Source organism: Styela clava, chromosome 14, assembly GCF_964204865.1.
Source record: "Styela clava chromosome 14, kaStyClav1.hap1.2, whole genome shotgun sequence".
Lineage (NCBI taxonomy): Eukaryota > Metazoa > Chordata > Ascidiacea > Stolidobranchia > Styelidae > Styela > Styela clava.
The window spans coordinates 10,587,823-10,614,255 of NC_135263.1; the positions used below are offsets into that span (position 1 = coordinate 10,587,823).

General features: G+C 33.5%; 3 protein-coding genes across 3 annotated transcripts; 1 reads left to right on the forward strand and 2 right to left on the reverse strand.

Moving 5' to 3' along the window:
• Window positions 1-356: 356 nt before the first annotated feature.
• Window positions 357-10,712, reverse strand: LOC120340336 (uncharacterized). Its single transcript, XM_078119888.1, has 7 exons — window positions 10,411-10,712; window positions 5,701-5,921; window positions 5,107-5,158; window positions 4,671-4,768; window positions 4,127-4,218; window positions 2,816-2,948; window positions 357-2,642 (listed from the first exon to the last, which is right to left on the reverse strand). Exons 1-7 carry the CDS (start codon window positions 10,511-10,513, stop codon window positions 2,550-2,552), a joined length of 792 nt encoding a protein of 263 aa, XP_077976014.1. The 5' UTR covers window positions 10,514-10,712; the 3' UTR covers window positions 357-2,549.
• A 569-nt stretch (window positions 10,713-11,281) lies between these two features.
• Window positions 11,282-19,764, reverse strand: LOC120340330 (cytosolic phospholipase A2-like). Its single transcript, XM_039408568.2, has 18 exons — window positions 19,335-19,764; window positions 19,060-19,141; window positions 18,771-18,943; window positions 18,312-18,425; window positions 18,125-18,162; window positions 17,278-17,413; window positions 17,062-17,198; window positions 16,348-16,485; window positions 16,000-16,093; window positions 15,689-15,803; window positions 15,120-15,332; window positions 14,610-14,712; window positions 14,283-14,407; window positions 14,018-14,086; window positions 13,770-13,879; window positions 13,028-13,235; window positions 12,549-12,694; window positions 11,282-12,062 (listed from the first exon to the last, which is right to left on the reverse strand). Exons 1-18 carry the CDS (start codon window positions 19,416-19,418, stop codon window positions 11,994-11,996), a joined length of 2,154 nt encoding a protein of 717 aa, XP_039264502.2. The 5' UTR covers window positions 19,419-19,764; the 3' UTR covers window positions 11,282-11,993.
• Window positions 19,765-23,600: 3,836 nt separating this feature from the next.
• On the forward strand, window positions 23,601-26,152 carry LOC120340333 (ryncolin-1-like). Its single transcript, XM_039408570.2, has 6 exons — window positions 23,601-23,826; window positions 24,123-24,295; window positions 24,535-24,710; window positions 24,852-24,948; window positions 25,053-25,149; window positions 25,483-26,152. The coding sequence occupies exons 1-6, from the start codon at window positions 23,651-23,653 to the stop codon at window positions 25,853-25,855; spliced, it is 1,092 nt and encodes a 363-aa protein (XP_039264504.2). The 5' UTR covers window positions 23,601-23,650; the 3' UTR covers window positions 25,856-26,152.
• Window positions 26,153-26,433: the final 281 nt, after the last annotated feature.

The window sequence follows — 26,433 nt, forward strand, 5'->3', positions numbered from 1 at the left end:
GTAGAATATTGTTGAAAAGTTGTCAAGTAAATGCTTGTCGTTCTAACTCATTCACATATCTATCCTCTCATACAGTTAGTTAGTTGTAAAGTGAGATCTGGTACAGGAATGGCTAATTTGTACAATGTTTCCTTCCAGATGATTGGACTGTGGAGATTGAGCCGTCTGCGTTTAACTCGATTGGATGGATGTATTAAGAATAAATTTGTTTGTCACGTCTAAATGTTTTAATATATTTAGAATGCAGTTTCAATAATATGTGGTTGGAATGCATAAATGCCAACATTGAGGGAAATCACCTTTCTGTAGTCTTAAAACAAACCTGCCGAGAAAATGATTATGAAACTCCGAACTCGTTGATTTTTTAAACAATTTATTATCGCAGCATAAAAACTTGATATTACATTTTATTTAAAGAAAGGATACATGAATGACACCCTGCAAGCGAGACAGGGATGTAGAGTTATTTACAAAGACCATGTTTATGACTGCAGTTAGTCTGTAATTTAGACTAAATGAAAGTTATGAATCAAATGCGGTGCCTTTGTCTTAATTGACTACATACAGTCAGCAAATAGTAGGAGCTCAAAAATGCTTGATGGGCATCATTGGACTTTGAATTGAAGATTCGAACTCAACTCTGGTGTGTCCAGATGTTCAGAAGTAAAATATCACAAATGTATGGTCATTTAAGCGGTAAATTTTCAAATACCATAAAGTTTAAAACCATTTAAAATGTACTGTTTAACAACATAAAACCGTGCATTCCATCAAATGAATGAAACTGACAATTCACTAGACATCACAAAAATAAAGAGTTGTGCTTATTGTTATTATTTCTGCTGAAAACTGGAGCAGGGGCAAACGTGGCCAGGGGTGGTCTAATACCAAATAGTTTACAATGGCGAGTGTTTTAAAAAATTATTTCCAAAACTGGAATGATTTTGTAATTCAATTCACTAGACATAACAAAAATAAAAAGAGTTGTGCTTATTGTTATTATTTCTGCTGAAAACTGGAGCAGGGGCAAACGTGGCCAGGGGTGGTCCAATACCAAATAGTTTACAATAGCGAGTGTTTTAAAAAATTATTTCCAAAACTGGAATGATTTTGTAATTCAGTCATGCTCAGATGAAAACTTGCACAAATCCATACATCTTCAGGCCAACCAGATAAGTCTAAATATAATAATTTATTGTGCTGACAGTTTTTTACATCGAGTTAACCTATGTTTTAAATCTTCTTGCCTGGTGCACATTTTGGCCCCCAAAATCACAAGATAATATTTCTTAAAATCAAGAATATATTATATTGAATACCGAATGTATTGAATTTGTTTTGGAACCCTAAAGTGGACCCGAATTACATAAAATGCAGGACGATTCATAGGTGAGATAAAGAAAATGAGACGGCTAAATCATCTAGCCCGGGGGTGGGCACACCGCGGCTCGCCAGACTTTTTGTGCGGCTCTTCTCGCTAACATAAATTATTATCCAAATTTTAACTAAGAAAAAACTTTAATGTAAACTCTTTTAATTTATTAAAGAAGTTTTCGTCAATAATTAAGACAAATTATATTTTGGTATGAAAATTGCTGTAGCGTTGAATTTAAGTCAGTCAAGTCAGCAAATCTGTCGTCACAATGGTCAATGTTTATTGATGCGTCTGCGGTATTGAGCTTGATTGCGGTTAGTTAGTCTAAGTCAGTGTTCTTCAACCTTTTTTATCGAAGTATATCTTTTACAGTTTTTCGAGAACTTTGTATACCTTCACAAATACCAATGTTTATTTAAGGCTCAAATAAACAATAAAATTTAGGCACATATTGTACTGCAATATCATCATACAATCTAATAGGCTAGTGACTGCCTTAGCGTCGACGGGAATAATATTCGACGTAAATCAAACAAAGTGCATGGCAGCCGAAATCACCAACCCAGACAAATGTCCGTATTATCTATATAATTTGTGATGTAACAACGTGCTCACGCCGGTTCTTAGCGTTAATTGCTGTCTCCAATTGAATATTTTATAATTTATTATATATATTAGAGTATGCTCAATCTGTCATAAGCTACTAACTCATAATAAAGTCAGCAACGTTAAATGGCACCATGAAACAAATCATGAAAACCTCTTAAGAGACTACCCTCGTAAATCAGCTATAAGGAAACACAAATTAAATGAGCTCAAATTGTGCCTATATTTGAGTATAGCTGCCTTGTTTATCTATTTATTGTTATTAGACTCTTGAGTGAATTTTTTTTCTGTTCATGGTATTTCAATAATATTAATAAATTCACAAATTTTGCGGCTCTTTTAAAGTTCTGACTTGCAGCATGCGGCTCTTATACTAAAAAATTGTGCCCACCCCCGATCTAGCCAGTGGAGGAGAGATCCTGTTCCACCATGTTCTCAAGCCCTGCCATGAGCTTATTTTATTGTGAGACAACTGATGATTAAATGCGATTGGATAAAACCGCGATATCCATAGGTAATAAACATCCAGTATAATTGACATAGTTTTAAAATCAGAAACAAACAAACATCATTCATCTCCGAATTGTAAAGCTTGTCTTTGAATTTCTTCAATCTCTCTCATTTTTTGTTCAATTTTTTTCCGCAAATTTGGGTTTGTGGGCTGAAATAAAAAAAATAAATGTATCCACATTCCACATCAATAATTGTCACCAGTGAAGCTGAGAATGCTGTTTATTAAAAATTTGCTAAGTGAAATCTTAATTTATGTGAATTTCAAGCAAGATACTTGGTTGATTGGAGTAGCATGTATAATTTAATACTGTTTTTACTTACCGCCCACATGATAGGACTCCCCCTTTCTGATAACCATGATGATTTTGGAATAAGAGTTTTAATTTCAGCTGAATTGGCAGGCGTTCGAAGCAGTATGCTTGAGGTTCCTTCAGAAGATGCAGTACTACCGATTCTGAATAAATTGATTTTTTTATATTATTTATTTGTGTTTAATAATTGCATTTAATTAGGGCGAATTAGAGTTCTTTTTTCAGCGTGAGTGATGAAGAGAGAGAGAGAAGATTTTATTTTCATTTTGAGGGTAAATAAAAATATCGACAGAAGATGCAGTACTACCGATTCTGAATAAATTGATTTTTTTATATTAGGTATATATTTGTGTTTAGTAATTGCATTTAATTAGGGCGAATTAGAGTTCTTTTTTCAGCGTGAGTGATGAAGAGAGAGAGAGAGTAGATTTTATTTTAGTTTTGAGGGTAAATAAAAATATCGACAAATATGAACACTGCTGTAAATTCTCAAAAACATTTTAAGTTTATTCAATATCTACAATTTCCAAAACATATATGCAACTTATTTCTATTCATATAAACCAGGGGTCGGCAACCTACAGTCCGCGTAGTAATATAATCCGGCCTGCGATTCTTCACTGAATTATAGTAACAAAACAGCTGTTTTGATGATTATATTCTTTACATAACAGAATTTATTGTGAGACCTGTGTGGACTAAATTATATTATAACTTAACAAGTATAAAATTCACAATTACTTGTTCAATGCCCCTATAATTTAATTATAAAAGTTGATGCTAAGTGCAATGGGTTCAATGGCGCGAAAATATTCAAAAGAATTTTTTGAGAGGAAATAAATCTATATTCCATTCGAGAGATGTATCACTGCTTGATTTTTATTACAAAAAGAATCATTCGTTCAGTTTTCAACTTTCTAAAAACATGTGCAGCCCATCAATGACTTGCAACCCTTACTTTTGGCCCATGAGCGACAAAAAGTTCTGACCCCTGATATACACCAACCTTCCTATATGATGTAGTATTACTATACTATAATACTTATATAGAAACAACTACTAAAACTGTATTAGTGTGACTTGCGCATATGTAAATCCATTAAAAATTGAATATACAAAGTACTTTTTATGCATGGGACATTAGGGGGAATAAAAGATTCTGAAATAGGCAAAGGAAGGAACTTAATAACGAAAAAGGTTGGAAAACAATGGAATACATAATTCTTTTCGGTATATCCTAAATAAGTCAGAATTTGCAAATTGCTAAATATATTTAAAATTGTTGCTTGTCATAGATAAAATTAATAATTGTTTTACTAACCTTGATCTTTGTGGAATAAGAAAAGGAGTATCTTGCCAACTTTCCGGTACAGATGTTGTATGGCAAGGAGTTTCCAATACTTGTGTATCAACCTACATGCAATAACATTTATTAGAATAATAAAACTAGTAGAACTAATATCACACAGATCCAAACCATACTATATAGAAAGTTTGAGATATTTTCTTTCTGCTCGTTTGCATCCATGTCACAATTTAAATATTTAAGCTGCATAGTTGAAATCTCCAACGAAAGCACACATTTCCAAGTTTTAATGAGATTTATAGGCGGGCAGCATTTAATAAAATTCAATACAAAATAAAAAAAAATGATAGTAAATTCAATCTAACTTTACCTATATCATTAACATGCAATAGATTGAACTAGTAAATTCAACTGACATTAAGCAATGGAATCTGGTTTTATATTAAATTTTAGCGAAGTAAAATATTGAACATATTATGATGAATATGCAACAGAAAAAAGAATATTTATTACAATAATTACAAAACTACTTCAAAATCTTAAAATATAAAAAGTTTACCATTTTATTAGCAGCTTTTTTGCGTGTAGTCTTCGGTGGCTTCCTCTTACGAGTTGTTTTTTTGCCTTGTGTGTCGCTACCACCTGCCTCACTAGATCCTGGAGACAATATTTCAAATATAAATGGCTATCTGCTATTGTTTGTTTGAACTCCCAATATAACATATGCAAAAAGGTTCAAATTTTAGAAAAATCAGAATGAAAATTTTGATTTTATATTATTGTATTCAATTTCCAATCAATATCACAACCTCAAATTTGATTTGCTGAATTAAAAAACTAGATGAGACATTTTGAATTCTTATTTTAAATTCATTATTACTATAAAAAATAAAGGAATCATTTAAAAAACATAAATATTGGCCAATTCTAAATAATGTAACATCTTATTAACGTTATTGTAAAATTTATAATTATATATAAAAAAAAATACTCACCAGCTATATTGATAAGATCTTGCAACTGTTTATCAACTGCATCAACAACAGCCTAGAAATAACAAACATATATAATATGAATATCATTAAATATCATTGCATCGTTAAATTAATTAAGTCTGTGAATCAGAAACAAATAACTGCCTAATTAATCCCATGCCCACACAAGGACTGGTAACTAGACGAGAGGATGGTTCACGATATGATTAAGCCGTCCCGCAATTGAAAATACGTACCTTACGACTCTGTTGACCAAAAAGGTTCCGACTCCTGGTTTATGGTAACTGCCAAGGTTAATTAGACAATAATATAAACAAGCTAAACTACACCGCAATACCAGGGTGCACAATTTGCTTCAATCCATTAATGTTACTATAAGGCAGTGGTTCCCCAACCGCAGCACTCAAGCCATGGAACTATTTAATATGACCCACCGAACTTATGTGAAACAGTTTCAGCACTTCGTTTTCACTTTTTTGCGTTCTAGATAACGCCAATTGTTACATCATTATCCTATCACAATTTAGGCACATATATATTCGTGACAATTCGATATATAGCCATGACAAAAATCAATCCTATTTCTAAAGTTACCTCTGTTGGAATGATGTTTTCCTTCTCAATATTTTTCTGTTTAACTTTGCGTTGTTCATTATTGTTATCAGTGCACTCAGTTTCACCAAATTCTATAAATTCCTTGACAGTCATATTTAAAGTTTCAGGTGGAAGATGCAACATTAATTGATCGACTCTTGCGAGTGTTTGTCGTTTCAACGTTTCAAAATAGTGTACGATCATCGTTCTTTCTGAATCAACTGGAAATAAAAAAAATTTGGCATTGATAAGTGCCTAGAGCAGAATAAGTTTGTTAATTAGAGATATAAAAAATTTGTATCTTCAATGATTGTCGCTGTGAAAAGATTTATGGCCATTCCCATAAAGTAGGGCACAGTTTTCCAGTTCCATAATAATTGGGACAATATTTGGTACAATAAAACAAACACTCAATTTATCTGTGAAACGAGGGCGTACCATGGATGTATCCATAATAATCTAAATTAATCGTGACGTGTGTCAGCGTGTGGCATGTGACCAAAATTGTGTTTTTTTTGCTGAAGACACTTGAATGCTAGTGAAACTTTTTCCTTCAGTAAATTGGATTCTTTTTTCTTTCAAGGAATCATGTGATGACGTTTTTAGATTACGCTTTATTTTAGTTTGTCGGTTCGCTGATTTTTGACGGTATGGAGGCCCAGATTGCCTTGTAGGGAGGGGTTCCAATTTACTGTTATAATTGATCTCTTCTAATGTGGGGGCTATCCTTGGATTCAGAGAACTGTGTTATACTGCCTTAATAAATGATATGTGTTTTTTAGAAATCACATATTTTTGTATGTGTTTCTACTTCCCGATTTCAATTTACTTCATGCTACAGATGTGTTTACGCTCTGTTTACTGCATTGCGGCGTGTATAGCTAAACTCAAGGCAGCAAGGTAACAAACCGAGCAAAATGGTAGTTTGACCCCCAACCATTATTTCTATACTTTGTCATTAATTTTGGGAGTGTTTTTACTTAGAATTATTGGATGAAAAAATACATTGAATTAGAGCAAAAAATAGATGTTTGACCTCAAGCAATATTTTTATACCTAAACATTAATTTTGGGAGTATTTTTGCCTAAAAATTATCTTATAAAAAATACGCTGAATCAGAGTCGTAACTTATCAGTGGCGAGGAGTCTGGCAATCTTTTCTCCCATAACTATCCTTACGGGGATTCCTATCATTCAACACGATGTCAAGCCGCGATACTGCCAAGCAGTGTTAACTCTAAGGAAATTATGAGTGCGAAAGTGCTTCGCAGTTGAAAAAAAAAGTGCGAAAGTGCTTTTGCCGATTTTAGCAAGTTAGGTGCCCTAGTTTCTGTTTAAATTCTTTTTAAACAGGGTAGATACTCGAAAAAGCGCTTCTTTGGTTTATATTGCGAATTAAAGAGGTGCCTTTCTATTAACCGAGTTGAGTTTCGTTTAAACCCTTGTTCAAAACAAGCGAATTCATGGGAAACAAAGGACACCTGGTAAGCACACCTACCGCGAACAAAACTTCGTGCAATCAAACCAACTGTGTCAGTTGCGAACGGTACTCCTTTCCGTAAACAGCAATGCCTCACACATTTTTGTTACTCCTTCCATCCAACAGACAGCGATTAATACACACAGCAATCAATATTAGTTACTACCGGCCATAGCCAGAGAGGTGGTCATTTGTACAAAGCACGTGCTAATTAGCATCTCTGGTCACCGATATGGATCGATGTCATGTTTCTTCATCCTATTTTTTCTTTGAAAGATTACACAAATTCACTATGAAAGTCGGCATCCCGCTATTTTGAGCGATAGGTTGACCTACTTTACAATTCAATAATAGTCATAAAAGGACAGTTATACGCTAATTTAAGACCTTCTCTTCAACTCCCTACACAATTTTTTCCATTAATCCAAATCACGGTGCATTAAAACGCAAGATCAAATTTATTAACATTAATTTCGAAGTAAGAGTTACGGGAAAGAATTCACCTACGACTGTCGCTAACAGACGGAAACGATAAATATGAGAAATCTTTCGGTTGTGGTGTTTTTTCTTTCTGCGCCTATCAGCTATCACATCTGTTCAATTCAAGCACTTCGAAGCCGTTTTTTACGTTTAGAAACGCCAAACCAGATAAAGTAAGACAGGTAAATAATGTATTCTATGGAAATTTCGAGAGATTTTAGGCGGAAATATTATTTTGAACATGTAGAAATGCCAATTTTTTTAATCAGTATATTTAATTCAAAGCAACATTGAATATTCACGCAATGACGATTTTGCAAAGTGTTTTATTTATTATTTAATACGAAAATAACACAGAAACGATAGAAATTAGAATCATAAAAAGTCAGCAATTGTTAGCTTTATAAATATTTTCATCACATGGTCAGTAATGATAATATTGTTCGCTAAGAACTAGGGCCGTAATTTACAAACTGTTATCGAACCAGATGATGAGATCAAAATAAAATTAAAATGTTTTATGAATTCACTACCTAATAGTGTCTTTAACATTTTCGCCCATGTGAACTCATAGTTTGGCTTGAAATATAAAAATAACTTCAATGTCCGCCGCTGCGTGAGAATTATTACTTGTGAAAAAAGTGCTTTAAAATATAGTGCAACAGTAGATAGGATGTCGGCCGTTGAAACAGTCGCCGTGACAAAAATAATCCGCGATTGTGACAAAATTAGGAAGTAAAAACTCCGCCTTGTTACCGAGTTTTCGGTCTTAGGGAGTTTCTGTTAAATAAAACTAAATATTCAAATTAATCCGATTTTGCCTATCTCTAAGCATGTGTAGATAAATACTCATAGAATGACAATAAAAAGATTAACATTGATTACCACGAGTATAGTTTCACACATTCCATGCACATTCATTCAATTGATGTTTTTGTGCATATAAACGATTATAACACCATTGATACCCGCGAGTTTTACTTTTCTCTTGAAATTAATTTTCACTATTTTTATTGTTTTATTTCTCCCATTTGTTTCTCTCCGGAAATACCTCATTTATGAAAAAAAATACACTACGTGGTTACAACTGATTGCGAATTAAATAATGGTCGAAGATTAGCAAGTATATTCTTGAAATAGGCATACCAAATCTTCACCAAACGACTACAGAGGGTGGCGAGATACACGAAACTCTGGAATGTATTTAACAGACGTCTTACGGAGTTGAAAATTGTACGATTAAGCACTTACCGGTATTTAATTTTACCGTAAGACCCCCGTTGGAAAAATCCTGGCTGAGCGCCTCAAGTTCCTTGACTCTCTTTTTGGTAAGTTGGTTACTCGATTACACTATAATATTATTATTATAAACCTTTTTGAGCATCCCGGACAATTTCTAATTTGAAATAAATGAAAACCCAACAAGAACATATCATAATTAATACACAGATGTAAAATATAAACATTCATTAAAAATGTTGTTATTTAAGGAAGACAACATGATCGTAAAATTCCGCCCGATGTTGGCCAGTGAGATGATAAATAAATGCTTCCCGTATATTCGATCAATCAACTTCGTATATTCGATCAATCAACTTAACTTTAGCAAATCGTTGTTCTGCAAATAGCAGGGGTGCAAAATATTTCCGTCCAGTGATATGCTCACAAATATTGCTTTTGACATACGTGGTTACAATAAAATGACTGTTAATACGACCTATGTATTTGGTGATTTCGCAAATCTGTGAGATGCCGCTGGAAGTTTCCTCTAATTCAAAAAACAATGGCCTAGGTTTAATGCCGTATCGGGTATCAGAACTTTCTGAATGGCTCCAATAAATTCACTAAGGAAGAAACAAATCCTGTCAAACTTGCACTAGAAAACCATGTACTTTGGTCACAATTCATCGATGTCATTGACAGTCACATGACCACTCTCGTTTGAAGAAACGCACTGCGTTGTATTCGGACATCTGGTTTCAACAACGCCGCCAACTGTTTTTGCGGGAGAAGCGGAATCGGTGTGCTTGTATAATAATCATATTATAAACAAGAATTTTGCCGTAAATGCGAAAGCTTTATCTCATATGTCTGCACCACATAGGTTAGAATTCTAGCAAATATCATTATGTAATGCAAAATTGGGTTTCGAAAGTACTAGTAGTCAACTTATTTGTCAACTTCATACTCGCACGAAAATAATTGTCAACTTTGAAATTTTCCCCTTCAAAATCGGAAAAAAGTGCTATTTCGCAGTCCCTAAAAAAAGTTGCGAAAGTGCTTCTCACTTTTCGCAAAAAAGTACGCTAATAGTGAACACTGCTGCCAAGCGATTATGAAATATGGACTTTTTTTGCTTTGCAATTTTCGATCAGGCCAAATCTTGCAAACTCTGAAGCTAGTATGTAGTCGACAATTGTGGGACTACAATTTTTTTTGAACTTTAAATTACCGGATTATCGATTCAAAAACCATTTAAACCGATTTTTATTGATGAGCAATTACGGAATTGCAAACTTCAGAACTTTCGACGTGCAAAATTGAATACGCTCCCGTGCATTTTTGCGGAGCGTCAGCACCCGCCATGGAATCCAGTCTGGAAATCACAGACCACCAGACAGCTCAGCAGCTGGTACAGTGGTATGACTGTCTGACTGTAGACTGCAGGACTGGTAGATCAGTGGATAGAATTGTTAGATTTTATGTAACCTATGAGATATACCAGTAGCCTAGATAAATCTGCAGCTTACCAGTAGATTTCCAATCTTCATACAAAGCATCAATTCGATCAGTCCTTTCCAAAGACAAGGTCGATTTTGGTTTCAGGGTGGTTCTCTTTTTTCGTTTTGGCATTTTCAAATAAAATCGCTAACATACAGAGTTAAAAATACTCAATCCAGCAATAACGCTATCGGCTTCACAAGATCTTAATTTTGAATCTAATTCTGTAATTCCAACAGTCTAACAACGATAGTTGAAGAATATATTCAGAAATACGCGATCAATTTCAGACTGGTCGACTACTTTCTGCTTTAGTTTAAACCTTTGTTTTGGACTTTGGCGCTATTATTACAGTTGCCAAAGAAAAAATACAGTCCCCGAATTGTTCCCAATATACCACTCGTAAAGTATGTATGAACACATTTTTATGCAATATAATTTATGAAATCATATCATAAAAATATTTAATTTTATTTGTGCACAAATGATAAGCAAGGAAAAACAAATCAATTAACTCTTGAAGTCAATAACATATTTTATCTGGCATCGATTATTTGGTGTGTGAAATACAGCGCTAGAGAGTCTTTACGAATGCTAACTGACGTCACCATAAGAGAATGAGAAAGAGTGAGAAAAATAGTATATTTCGTCAAAAAAGAAAACAATATATACATACATACAGTGGTGGGATTTAAATTTTTTGTCTGCCGGTTCCTTCACAAAAGTCATATTTTCCAGCCTGTCTGTTACAACAGAACATTGACAGTGACCAGTAATGCCAACCGGTTCGCTGATCTCATAGAATTCAGCGAGACCATAGATTTTACATAACAAATCCCACCACTACATACCTATATGAATATCAAATACACAGGTTTTTTCGGTACATGACTGGGAGGCAATTTGTGTTATCAATTACTTCAGAGACAAATAACTTTTTTGATGATAAAGTATTTGTATTTAAAGTGTAAGAAAAACAAGCGTGTTCTGTCCCGCGCTCGCCGGCGTGGCGCAACGTGCTAAGAGTTAGGAATACGCTTGCCACCACACCTCTGATTCCTCTGCGTAGATCCGAATCCCGTGGGGTTTAAATATGTGCAAGAAGATTGCTAGACTCCTCGCTGCCGTAGGGTGGTTCACGTAACCGCTGGTCTGTTACGGCTTTCTCCACTATCAAGCATCTCAAACAAATAACTGGTTGACTAATCTCATACGACATGGACTGGTAGTCAGACGGCATGCCGTGATACTCCACGTGATTCAGGGGTCATCGACTTCCCACTCCTCCGGGATAAAAATAATACCTTATCCTTATCCTCTATTTTATGCGTTAGAAAAATTAGGCTTGTTATGTCCAACTTTATCACATATGTAATGTGGTATTTCACAGTCTAATATTTCGTCTTTCTAATTTCCTAATTTGGATATCCCCAAGACTGATTTACAATGAAACTTTTTGTTGTTGTTACAGTATTATAGAATGAAATATACACAATTGATTCAATCAATTGACATTCAAAACGACAAATATGTAGTTACTGCAGAAAATGTTGTATTTATTATATTTATCAAATTGTTTTATGCGAAAGAATGTAGCGAAACGAAGGGGAGATCAACCAGACTGCTGCTGTTTTAGAGTCCGTTTTTGGAGGATCTTATCTTTTATTTTACGTTTCATCACCTAAAATGTAAAACGTGGCTGGGTAATGAATGATAAAATGAAAATACAAGAAAGCAACGCTAAAATATATGGATACGTGGAGCAGCGCGAAGCACTCCTTACCTTTGACGTTACCGGTACCGTATCCTCAAAAAACTTTCGAGTTTTCAGTCACAAGAATTTTCACAGTCAGCCGTCACGCTTGGCGGATTAAAAACCGTGTTCCAATAATTAAAAAGTAAAACAGCGCAATTTTGGATGAAACATTAGATCTCATAAGATTCATATAAAGTTTAGGAATAAATAAAAGTAATAGCCTTCTGGCAAAAAATAAATCTTTAACCACTGAAAATTTCAAAGCAATTGGTCCAGTATTCGAAGAGAAAAGCGATTTTTTAATGATGATGATGACGAAAAACAACAACAACATAATATTGAAACGATCGTTATGTCCACTGACGTGTCCAAAAAGTGTCCCTTGAAATTGTGAGTGATATATTTATTTACCTCGACATTGATGATGACGTTGAACCACATCAGTTCTCGTAATCGCTCAAAATCAACATCGGAGTAATCAGAATTTGTCATGCCATATGTGTCTGAATCCATGACGTCAAAATCGGTAAATCCTTCCCAGTATGTTACATTTTTATCTGGAAAAAATCCTATTGATTTAATAAACCTTTTTGCATTCCGGTGATCTATGTTTCTATTTGAAGAATTGATAGATACAAGGTTTCAATTCTATAAACATTATTCTATGTGAATTACAAAAGTGTTCTGTTATAGTAAACGCAAACTGACCGTTGTGTGATTTGATAACGTGTGGCTTGTTCGTTACAATATCACCCTTTGCGATATCTAGGGCTTTTAAGTTGGTAGACTTTGGATTAATTAAGAATAAATAAAACGAAGACAAAAGTATAATGAAGTAGATGAAAATATTTAATGAGTGTGTAATTAACGGATGTTAGAGTTTTCATTACCTCGATTTTTGCGACTCGATTCATAAGTTTTCAATCTCTTAAATTTCTCTGTACATGGATAAAAATAGAAAACTATTGGGCATTCTGAATCGTCAGCATCTTCAAATATATAGAATTCACGCCATGGTTCTTCCTTAATTTTGTCAATGTGTATTGGTGGAAACTTCAGGCCTCCCATTCGTGCCAGTTTAACTGCTTTCTGTAGTACCTGAAAAGTTTTGTGAATGTTGAAATTATTCAATGTAATTTAGCGAAAATAAATTAATAAATTTTAAAAGTTTATTTCTGTTTTTGTCTACTTTGATACCAAGCACGGTTTCATGAAGAAGCGAAACAGCAATCATCAAATATTGACACGAGAGCATCGCAATGGCATCGGTACAGTATTGTATGATAGAATCGAGTTCTTTGCCACAGAATCGACTGACAAACAATACGGAGGCGTTTGAACAATACATTTAAATATGTTCTTCTTTAAGTTAAATGAACCAGCAAAATTTTTGATGTAATATCGGGTTCTTGGTATACGGACAATATTTGATAAGAAAAATGAGTAATAGCCTTCTATCGACTTCTTCTGAAAAATTGACATTAAATAAAAGCGGTTTCCCAGCAACAATATTGTCAACATGAATTCAGCAAAACGACCCATACTCACTTTTTCCCAATAAATACGAAACTACAGTCAATATATGTTGTGTGTAGCATTTATACCCTGCGGGTGACGAGTATATTATCTTACCCAATGTTCTGATATTTCTTCTCCAGAATGAGCAAAGTCAAAAACGAATAAAATGTCCGTGGCTCGCTGAGGACGCAGCACAGGATTTGTCGGTACGTTAACTAAAAGACCTGGTAAAAAACGAGCGCTGAAGATGTTTATGCGGCATATTTTCATTATTTATTGTCAGCAACAGTACTAAGGTCATTTCAGCAAGTATCAAACTCAACCATATCATGATGGTAAATTTATAAAAATCACAACATTACCTCCATCGACGAGCAATGTTGTGTCTTCAGAGGGTGATAGACCCTCCAAAGTAGTTGTAGAATCCTCTCCTGTGTCAAAATAGTATAAAGACCAATGAGATCACAAAACTCTAAAGCATTTACAAGTAAAATACGAGTGCTGTTATTGATCTAAGCTGAACATAATGAATTTGAAGAAAAATATATCAATTGATTTATAAAGATGTAGTAAGACAGTAAGTAGCGTGTGCGCAAGATAAAGTATTTATCATCCAGCCCAATTAACCTTCCTTTGGTATGTAATGAGGATTCAGTTCAAATCGTTGGATGTCATCATGGCCTCGAGCAAAGTTCAAAATTTCTGGAGTCCGTTTGATAAAGAAACTTCTGTCCATAAATGAGTGCAGTTGACTAAAAAATAAGTTTTATTTTCATGTTACATTCACACGTGCTTAGTCTCGTGTGTATTTTTTTTTTAATAAATATATTACTGTAAGTCGATATTTGTATTGCTTTGTAAATTTAATTTTTTATAGGAAAAATATGGCCTTTTCTTCATTACTAGATGGCTCTCAAATAATGTACTTATAATTGAAGAAAGATATGCTTATACTTGAACCAGTCGACCATCCTTGATTTCATACCATCGATGAAACCAGACGAGTCTCGCTTTCTTCTTAATTTCTCAACTTCGTTTGAAACATTATCAAACAAATCTAAAACACATAAAGTATAGCAGAAACTAAATTTTGCAGTACATACTGTATATCATCAGTTGAATATATGTGTCCGATGTACTATTTTTAATAAATATCTAATGAAAGTTTTATATAACGAAAACCGATTATGAAGAATTCTCCCATTTGAAATAAACGAAATTTTAAATTATTAATGTGATTTTCTTATTGTACGTGTCAGAAGCTAACAAGAAATCTAGGTAAAAAGTTAGAAACACAAAAAAAAAATTATGTTTGCACAGTGTAATCTGTATTTCTTTCTTAAATTCCACAAAATGCTGAAATGAATTTTTTTTTCTAAGGCAATACTATATAGATTTTACAAAAACAAACTTTAATAAAAAAATTTCATTGAACTTTAATCAAACATCAATCTTAAAACCCACCACTTTCATCTTCCTCTTCACAAGGTATACGAATAACTTTCGCCAATCGAAGACTAAACACGCTTCCAATTACTCCTTGAATATAATGTAACGTAGTCTCGGGATTTTGTCTGTTGACAATTCCACGATAAAATTCACTGTTGAAATACTTGATGTCGATGTTTATTCCATACTGTGGAAGTTCAAACTCAAACGGTGTAATGTTGCATTGAGCTGAATTGTTCAATTTAAAAAATGAATAGACACGATTATACACACCAAATATAATTTTGCGAAGAAAAGTATCAAGCGATCAAACACAACCAACTTGTTACAAAAAGTCATCGTTTTAATATGATCACTGTTAACGTTACTTAACTTAATATTTTATCGCTGTTGCTATTAGTTACCACGGCATTTCTTCGACTTCAAACGTAAGTATTGACATAAAATTCAAGTATATTATCTCATTTTAAAATAAGACGAGCTTGGTATCAATAAACAGTGATCATTATGCTTTTTAGTCTGACTTTTTTAGTTTTTAATACATTTTTCATTTCCTAAACGTTTCAATAAAATATAAATTTTACCATGATACGACCAAGTATCAACAACATCATGAACTTGATGAGAAGCCAGTATCAAATATGGAACATTTGCTTCTAAGATGTATGGTCGCATATCAGATAATTTCATTGATGAATACTGTAAAATGATTGAAATACGATGGTTAGTGTAATAATGTTTGAGAGAATTGTTCTTTTCTAAAACCAAAGTTTTTGATAGAGATAATAGATGTGATATTTATGTAGATATATAGATGTTTGTTGCATGCAAAGCATTGCTATATTTACTAATTATAGAACTTATATTAATGTGTTGAAATTTTGCATAAACTCACCAAGCTTCCTACAGTTTCGCTACTCATGCAATATCCAAAGTAATCCACAATTGTCACTGGTTGATGATATTTCTTCTTTTGAGCTGATACGGCGCTGTTAAAAAGACATGAAGACCATCTTTTGTATTATCAACTTATTATCTGAGTGTGTGCTCTCTTGTTTATAGTTTTTTTTTATTATTTAATTGCTCATTTTTTACCCGGTATTGTTGGTCAGTGAATACAATATGTGATACCCATAGCGATTAAGTATTTCGTAACTCTGGTATACACAACTGGCCAAGAACAAAGAAGTTGTTGATGAAAAACGAATGTATACTTCATAATAACTGAGCCAAAGAAACGTACCCGAATTCAATCATCTTTTCTACACTCAAAATTTCTCCAGTAATTGAAGTTGATACCGATTGTTTAAACCATTCGTGATACATTTTTTGTTTTATTTCATCTCTCATCGCATGTCGTGCGTAAGCACTAGATAAGTACCTGAAATACGCAAAAAAATATTCATATGAGATGATTATATATATTTATACCTATGATTATTATCAAATGCATTAATATACATAATTTTCTCATATCGCATCTGGCATCGCAGATCAAAATTTGTGTATAAATCCCATGCCCACCACCTTACCAAGGATTAAATAAATTTTCACATTTACAATTTTAGTCGCGAACCCTCATCAAGAGCGCGATGCACTGTCCACGTTTTGATCTTTGAGTTTCGAAATTTGTTCTCTTGACTTTCAACTCTAGTACCGGACACATCTCAACCGCAACAAGCAAGTTTATGCCTCAATCTAAGTTGAGTCATTTTAATGCTTCATCACAACAGACTTTGGAACGAACATAGAAGGAAGCCCATGCAGTCTAGGCACCAAGGAGTTATAATTATAGGGAAACAACTACGTATCCTACACTTTTCATTCTTCGTATCCTTTACCCCCTCAAAGCACTTATTCCTTTTTCAACACGGAGTGAATCGGCTTTCAAACGACGGTGTTTAAAGCAAAATTAGGAAAAAAATAGGACAATTAAATTTACCAAATGTTCACTCACCAACCGGACCCTGACACTCCAGCAGCGTATGTCATACAATCGAGCAATCCTGTCTCAGTGAGGGCTTCAGCAACGCCACACATTCCAACCATAGCTCTGAATCCACCTCCGGAACATGCCATAGATATAACTGGCGTCTGGAAGTGAAATAAATATTGAAATATGTCGTTGTAATCAGACCATTATACTAGAATATTGTCATAGAAATAGATTTACCTCGAATATATCTTTGGGACCATCGTCCACACCGAGTATATTTTGTAATGCTTTCATCGTTTTTGGAATTCGCTTATATCGAAAATTCATCTCTTCGTCCGAAAGTTTCATTGAGAAGCGAATATTTGGCTCAACTCTAAAAAGTAATGTTTCAAATTTTCATTTCCGTTTTTAAAGAATTAAACTGCTCCGGCTTCGATTTAGAAACAAGCTAGCGATGCTTAGATATATGGACACGAAAGCCATAAGAAAGTAGTACGGGTATGCAATCTTTCACTACCGGTACCGTAGTCTTCACGACTTCGCCTGACCACCAGAAAGCAACCAACGCGAATGCCGTACCGCCACAAGGTGATGAATTATAACAACAACATAATAATAATAACAAGAGAGTTACGCCCAAATATATGGACACGTCCGTTCGCAGTACAGTATGGTTTACCGTACCGTCAGATCACATTCTACAAATATATTCACACTAAGCGAAGCAGTACAGTCGGACACAAAATGGCGTCCGATGTCCGCAGAACGTTCGGTGACGTCATAGCAAACAAAAACAAATCTCACAGAGCTAACAGAAATATTTGAAATAAAAAAAGGTGATAGCCTTCTGGAGAAAATTTTTATCTGTAACCACTGAGCAGTTGGTCCAGTAATCAAAGAGAAAAGCGACTTTTTAGATTTTCCAGTAGGTGTCCAAAAAGTGTCAAAAGAACAACAACGGCATAATATTGAAACGATCGCTATGTCCACTACGTGTCCAATAATAACGAAACGATACATTTCGTGTTCAATAAGTAGCGAGAATTACAATAATGTTTCTGTTATGTATGTTTATTAAACTTACTTAACTTCTTTTTTGAATCTCATAGTAACAGTTCCTCTCTGTATAAGAATAGTATAGTACGATATATGTGTTAATTGAAGAAGATACTGCAGACTTGAATATATCTAGAAACTTAACTTTGATGAAGTTAAAATTACAAATAAAATGATTTTTTTCAATATTAATATTTATAAAATGTCGTACACACCTTAAAATCAATCTGTTTCTCAACCTCTAATCCAATCGGAAGGTCTGATGGATTATAAAACTCCTCTGCAATGACGTCATTGTCGTCATGCCAATCCTCTACAATCAGAGAAAACTGGAAAAAAGGGATAAGTAGTTGTTTGTGATATCCGAATCTATGAGTACGAACTACAGAAACTAAAGATTGAAAGTTGCATTTGGAAATATTTATATTATTATTGTATACATTACGAATTAAATTTTTCATCATTACATGTTTACAATATAGCTTTGCAAGTAGACGACATACCAATTTTTCCTATATATCCGACGAGACAAAAAACTATATTCTGCGCCAATGTCTTACATATTTACAATGTAATCTTTTTATATTTAGACATATATAAAATCAACATTCATTGTGCAAAATGTTTAAAGTGCACGAAACGTGTTTATTTGCAATAGGCCAGTGTAAACTCACTTTCAATTTTGCCTTTTTCACTTCATCATTCGCCTGATAGTCATCGGGCAGAATAAATGTAAATTTTTCGTTCCACACGGGGTTTATTGTGTCAATTTGGCGGGTTGTTGTAAATTTTGTTGGCCCGTCAGCAATTGGATAATCTATCATAATCTGAGGATTTGGTTTATCGACTAGAAAAAAAAATTTGAAGCAACTTTTGCTTTTGTATAAAGACAACTAGACTTATATTAGAATTTTTACCTTACACCTATTTGCCACATATAAAACCAACCTTAGTGCCACTTACCTATATTCAAAATACTCGACCTATCGATATCTCTCCCTTTTAAAATAGTTACTTGAAGAATCGATGGCTTCTTGTGAGGAACCTAACAAATTAAAATGCCCCACTGAACAAAATTTATAGGAAATTATTTACATCGACGTTGCCAAGTCATTTTCTGAGAATTTACTTCCTTTATTACAACAATTTATTATTTGCAGGGGGTAGCAATATTTATGGTCTGATAGTTTACAAATCATCAAGTAAGTGTCTGATTATACGAAGAAAAATGAATTTACTGGAATTTCCCCAAACTCAGCGTTTCGTTCACTCTCAAATTTCTTCCATTCAAGGAATTCCTTTGAGTTGTAATAGCTTTCCATTGTCTTCACCCAACTATCCAAGCAGAACTATTGAAGATAAATAAGTTGGAAATATTATACTTTGCTTAAATGAAAAGATACTGTAGCAGTGTTCAATATATATAACATGCGTTTATACTTTGAGCCATTGGTTCTCAACCTGTGGGAGCTTTTCAAGTGGTACGCGAGCAGATTTGAATTATTGCAACAATTAACCTTTCAGTTGGCTAAAATATGCCGGATACGCTTTATCTTCCTTACGGTATGAATTCGATGAACAGAGCTTATGGATGTTTCCCCAAGCATTAGTATTCTTGTTTTCTCTGTAATTATAACCAATCAGCAAAAAAGTCAATAATGACGCAAGTCGTAACACTTGCAATTTCTGAACCCAGCTGCTGAGACACTTCCGTCGCTCAAACAGATATTCAAGCATGGTTGCAAACATTGCCTCGTTTTTGTAGTTTTGAGTGATATTTGTCAGTTTTCAGTTGTGTTTCAAGAAAATAATTGTGACCTAATTAACTTAATTGTCATTATGTCTTCCGCGGAGCTTTATTTTAGTTGCCGTAATCAAAATTGAATCTCGCAAATGCTGCGATGGACAAGGCTAAACTTAGCTATATCAGTACTTGCAAATGGCACATGATTAATTTTAATAAAAAGGATTCTCTTAAACACGTAAACCAGTTTATATGCTTCAACACATTAAAACACTCTTAGAATGGGAATCAAGTTTGCCACAGTAAAGTATAGGGGTAATTTTTAAACTATTGTGCGCTACCCGTACTTGTCTTTAGAGATCGCCCTCGCCCGCTAATGCCCACTTTAAATGAAGCGATATGAGCATGTTTTTGTCCCTAATGCATGTTACGCCGCAGAAGATGTAATGCTACATTATAAAATACTCCCATAGCACGTTTTTTGTGTCCTTTTCCTCACGCCAAATAAGGAGCTTTGTCGGTGGTACGCGGCCATAGTAAAAACAGTATATATAGTGGTACGCGGCCAGTAAAAGGTTGAGAACCACTGCTTTAAGCACAATGAAAAATAAAATTTATATCTACGACAATGAAAAAGTTCAGGCGGATAGTATTCTGGCCACTCAAACATGGAAAACAAAAAGTAAATATAAAAAAGAGAGCAATACTCAGATATATGGACACGAAAGCCAAAACGACGTAGTACGGGTATCTAATCTTTCACAATCTTTCACCGCGGTCGTCTTCCCGATAGCGGAACCGCCACAGGGTGCGCAATTTTAAATTTTGATTACACCATCACACACACAAAAGAAAACGAATCTCACAGAACTCACAGAAATCTTTGAATTAATATGAAAGTAAGCCTTCTAGCGACAACAACACTCTTTAACCACTGACAATTTCAGAACAATTGGTCCAGTAATTATAGAGAGAGGCGATTTTTTCATAAAAACAAGAAGAAAAAGGATTCCAACAACAGCATCATAATACCAATACAATTCACTTCGTGTTTTAAAAAAATTCTTAAGTATACACAACCTACAATTACGTCGCGAAACTTCAGCCCATGAAAAGATTCTAAATTCTTACTTGAAATCAGCCCGCTGTTTTACCGGAAAAATGAATCAAACTTACGTTCAGGAAAGGATAGAATCATGATATTGTTGCCGTCATCCCGCAGCAACACAATTGAATCCGAGTCCCAGCGTTTATGTCACTCGATGTCTGATTCACAACAATACAAATTGCAAAACTTGGACATTGTACAATTTAACATAATATAGTGCAATTCTTTTTATTATAATTTGAAGATCATGGTCCCTCGGATTGTTTAAAATATAAACAATAAATTTTGGGGGCTCCCGAAGTATGCAAACCAAGATGGCGGACGTCGAAATGTAATATGTGTACTAGGTTAGGGTCAGGCCATAATTTTAGGTATAAATACTACGGGAGGCTCTTGGCTAGTCTTCGAACTGATAATAGAACTAAAATAAGGAAAATTGGAAAAAAATTATCGCCTAACCCTAACCTGTTACCCATGTTACGTTCCGATGTCCGCCATCTTGGTTCGCATACTTCGGGAGCACCAAATTCTGTTTGATTTGAATTTGGCTCTCCAACATAATCATATTATGTTGAAGTGGTATAAATTTTGTCCATAAATGCCTAAATATCTGATTTTTTTTATTAATCTCCAATTACTTCTAACACCAAGCATGAAAATATATATTATGAAAACCTTGTAAATTTAATAAATATCACTGAAGAGAATGAATGTTTAAATAATTTGGACATCGTGCGTAAGCAATGAAGTAGATCAATTAACGATAAACAAAAAAAATTAAAAACATTCGTTATAATTCACAAATAGCAACTCAGGGTTTCAATCTTACTTGAGTATAGGCATATTTGGAAAGGAATTATTTACAAACATATTTTTTGGATAGCTTTGACTTTATCTGTGATATTGAAATGGCTTTAAGTTTTGTAATATTCAATTTTGTTGCCACGTATGAAATAATATTACGATAATTGACATAGAAATAATGAAGCTCGTATTTTGTGTTAAAAGACAATAATGAGATATGAGTAAACCAGAAACAATTGCTTTGATACTTTTACATCGTGGAAGTCTTCATTTCTAATTTAGCAAGCATTCTCGTATTTTTTTTTATTATTTTGAGTCTATATCTATTTATTTTTAGCAATATTGATTTGAACGTTTCATAATTAGCACACCAATTAGTCATACCACCGTGATTTGATAAAGACAATATAGAAAAAAATTGAGCGCCCCAGGGAAAAGTTAATTATATTGACCCAGTTCAGTTACAATCACTGAGTTACAATCAGTGCGTAATGCGGTACGCTGACAATGACGTTATTTTATTGCTTCAACACAAATTAAATTTAACAACAATTCATATTATTTATTTGACTAATTAAAAATAACCTGCTCATGAACTGAATGACTATTATTATTCAAAATTGATTTGTTATATCAAATTATATTTATATATCCCATTGAATCAAAAGATGTAACAATTTGATTAGTTAAAATTGTATAATAAAAAGTAAAATTACCGTAGAATATAAAGTTGTTTCAGGCTGGCAAAATTATTCTGCTATACTTCATGATATAAATATATGAAAAAAAATGTTTCCGATTAATATATTGATTTTGTTATTCAAATATTTAGGACGAATTTAAAACATAAATGCCCAGAATGAACAATATTTCAATCTCTGAAGTCGCGATTGAAATTGCGCACATCAAGCCATACGCATTATTTGATTCAAAATGAAGCGGTTGGTGAAGAATTTAGTTCTGCATATACCCAGCCAAGTTAACAGGAATTTACCATTTTTTTATTATCTTCATCTTGCTTTTTAACTCAAAACGTCAAAAACTAACCGGCAATACATAGAAAAATTATCTGGGGCATATGGTAAATCAGGCTTTATTGATTTGGTATAGCTTATAGTTGGAAAAACTGTATAACCGATTTCTCACGAGTTTGTGAAAAAAAATCTGTCAAACAAAAAATAAATAAATTTAACTTCAGATTTATAGAATCAGTCCACCGATACCCATACATAAATTAAACTACAGATGACTTGACATATGACGACGAAGATATGACCCGCGGCTGATAAATATTTTGCAACGTCTTCGTGCAAAATTATTTTAATGAGCAAAACCAGGACAAAATTTCTATATAAACGACATCAATTGAACGGCTTCAATCACAGTTGCAAGTGGTTACTATAATTGCATCTTTTATTGCCTATAGTGTCTCCGTATAAAAGTTTCTATTCATGAATAGTGAAATCTTAATTTTCAGTTTTTAATAGTTAAATTCGTTATTTAAGACTTTCTATAAACAACGTTACTATATAAGTTAAGAAAATTTAAATCTTTTTTTCGTTTAATGTATGCTTCAATGTAAAACTAATATAGTATTTTGCAAAAGAAAGTCTATAATATAGATGGAAAATGTATCTCCAAAATACTATTACGAGAATAGAATCAGACATTCAAAAATATTTCTCTTGTTCGATATATGCCGTTTGATAATGTAGAATAATGCAAAACAAAAATTATAAATTAATTTTTATTAATTTGATAAATGGAATGGAATTTTAGACATATGTATTGAGTGACTCTCATATGCCATTAAATTATTTTTTTCTTCGTCAAATAATATCATTAAATGTTTTTTTAACAGTTTATAACTAGCTCTTGACAATAGAAAAAGAAACAACATGAAAATACTTGGGGTGTCTATATTGCTTAGCTTAACTTTGTTCCACTCAGCAAACACTCTGAGTTGTGTTCCATGTGAAGAACTAATGGTCAACGATAAAGGAGAAACTATAGAAGTAAAAAGAAAATGTCCAAAACTCAATTGTCCCGGATCCGAAACAGCTGGCCTTTGCAAGTAAGTATAACCGAAGAATAATTGTTTCCATTTCTATTTCTACGGTAGCAACAATTTTTTTATTATCTCTGATCACGTGACATGGATTGTTTTAAACTGTGTCATCACAAAATGATTGTATGTTTACTATAAACCTCTATAGAGAAACTTCGGAGTGAAAATGCCAAATTTTGTTTCCAATTTTTTGGTGCAAAAGCAAGTCTCGAGAGTATCAGTAGTTCAACTTTGAAAATGAGATTAAAATGTAGTTGTATTCAAAACTACAATTATAAACGCCAAGTTACATTTATTTTCAGCTGTTGCAACAGATGCGCTAAACAAGAAGGTGAAACATGCGGTGGTGACTTCAATATGGAAGGAGATTGCGAACCATATTTAAGATGTGTGACACGAGAATCTAGAATCGATCCCGAGGGCAGAATTGTATTAGCGCCCTCACCCAACTGGGGCGGAAGATGCAGAAAATTAGGTGTGGAGTTAAATTGTTAAAAAAATGATTAAAAAACACTTTAACAATCATAAAACCATAGAATCTACCAAGCAATATATATTATTTATTGATAAAACAAAACGCAATTAATATTTACCAATTGGTTTTGTGGAGTGTCTTCAAATATTAAATATTTCGTTTATAGAATTTTTCACAGTTTTATTGTCACCCACCACATTATACCAATTTTACTAAATATGGGCTATCTAATTTTTTAGATGCTCCTTCTGATTGTATTGACGTTTGTTCGAAATTGGATAATAACTATCCCGTTGGCATGGCCGAACATGGACAAACGGCATTTTTCGACTACAAAAAGAGGAGTGAACCTATTTCACAAGGAACATGGATGTATTGCGACTGCAGCGGAGGAGCAGGAAATGCCGGGTGGATGGTATGTATATTAGTTGTTATCGCAACAGTACTTTATTGTTCTTTTATATATAGATATATTTTATCCTTATCCATTTTCTCTATAACTTCCCTCGTCGTCTTCATATGAAATTATTTACGACTGATGTGTTTTGTGTGCCAGGTTATCCAACGCCGATATCTAGGATTGGAATCCTTTGACCGAGATATGAGGGAGTATGTTAATGGTTTTGGGATGGCAACAGGAGACTACTGGATGGGTGAGAACCTATATATGATATTTAAATTTTGTTACAGGATGAATTTATAAAAAACTATAAACTTGTTATTTGATCAACTCAAAATGCTATTCTTTTACTATCAGGCTTGGAAGCAATTCATCATTTCACCGATGCTTTTCCACATGAGCTTAGGATTACAGTAAAATTAGAAGATGGACGAAAATTTACGACTTATTTTGAGTAAGTTTTTTTTTTAATTTTTCTTGAACAATCTTACAATTTTTGCTATGCTTGATATTTTATAATTTATTTATTAACGAACAATTTTGTTGTACGTAAAACAATAATTTCATATTCGACGTGCTATTAATGACGATTTTTTATTATATACCTTTTACACGCCAAAATCAACTGAACAATAACGATTTACGTTGTCAATTGTTGATTGAGCGAGCCTACAAACTGTATTTAATCGCCACCACAAATATGGTTCGAATAATAATATTTAATATTTATGAATAGATATTATTGACGCAAAACGTATCAGAATTACAATTTTATTTGCAATTACAGCCAATTTTCTATTGGAGACGAGAAAGAAAATTTCAAACTTTCAATATCTGCAAGTCATCAAAAAGCAAGTCGTGATTTTGCCAACATGCACAACGGTATGAAGTTCACAGCACGTGATAGTGACAATGACCGATGGGAAAACAGAAATTGTGCGGATACCTACGGTGGTGGCTGGTGGTTTAATCGGTGCACCGAGTACAATCTAAATGGAAGACTATACGGGATCAAGCATTACCGAATACCGGACGAGATCGTTGATGATGAAGATGGCCCAGACCGTGTCACATGGAATTCTTGTCAGAAGTGGAAAATTGTGCAGACAGAAATGGCAATCCGGCGTTTTGTACCAGAACCGCTTTACACTTACAATTAACTATAAGATATTGATAGTATATTACCCAGAATTTCTTTAGTATGGACATTTAAAAAAATTAAATTGAATTGTTTAAGATAAAATCAGGATTTAATTAAGAGCAAATATTGAGAAAAAAGATGTAAAATTTTATAAATGTCAAATAATTTCGAATTTATATAAAATATAGGTTCTGTGCTAAGGTCGTTGTAGTTTAAACGTTGATATGGTGTTGTAAATGCATTTTTGGATTAAAATTTATGGATAATGCAAACGATTTCATCTTTGTGTAAATAAATATTGTATTTATGTGCAGAATTTGCTGCTGTCGTTAGTTGAGACACACTGAACAAATTTATGAATTAAAATAGTCTCGGTTGAAACACGCGTCAGTAGTTGATGAGGCAAAATTTACAGTCACAACCCACAGGTCCAATATGTTGTAGGAAATTAGAATGAGCCTATCGTAGATATCGTATCTACCCTATTCTAGATATAGATAGGTTAAAAGTCCGTAGATTAATGTAATTGTTCAAAGCAGGGTTGCATAGTGTTGTATAAAATAGGAACTCGGTTCTATTCCGGTAAGATAAATTTGT

Coding starts and splice junctions, on each gene's coding strand:
- LOC120340336 (XM_078119888.1), bottom strand. CDS start 10,513: ATGCCAAAACGAAAAAAGAGAACCACCCTGAAACCAAAATCGACCTTG. Junction 4,219..4,670: donor AAAAAGCTGCTAATAAAATG/GTAAACTTTTTA, acceptor TATTGCATGTAG/GTTGATACACAAGTATTGGA. Junction 2,949..4,126: donor CTTATTCCACAAAGATCAAG/GTTAGTAAAACA, acceptor CAATTTATTCAG/AATCGGTAGTACTGCATCTT.
- LOC120340330 (XM_039408568.2), bottom strand. CDS start 19,418: ATGGAAAGCTATTACAACTCAAAGGAATTCCTTGAATGGAAGAAATTT. Junction 18,944..19,059: donor GTCGAGTATTTTGAATATAG/GTAAGTGGCACT, acceptor TTTTTTTTCTAG/TCGATAAACCAAATCCTCAG. Junction 14,087..14,282: donor TCATTACATACCAAAGGAAG/GTTAATTGGGCT, acceptor ATTTTGACACAG/GAGAGGATTCTACAACTACT.
- LOC120340333 (XM_039408570.2), top strand. CDS start 23,651: ATGAAAATACTTGGGGTGTCTATATTGCTTAGCTTAACTTTGTTCCAC. Junction 23,827..24,122: donor GAAACAGCTGGCCTTTGCAA/GTAAGTATAACC, acceptor ATTTATTTTCAG/CTGTTGCAACAGATGCGCTA. Junction 25,150..25,482: donor AAATTTACGACTTATTTTGA/GTAAGTTTTTTT, acceptor TTGCAATTACAG/CCAATTTTCTATTGGAGACG.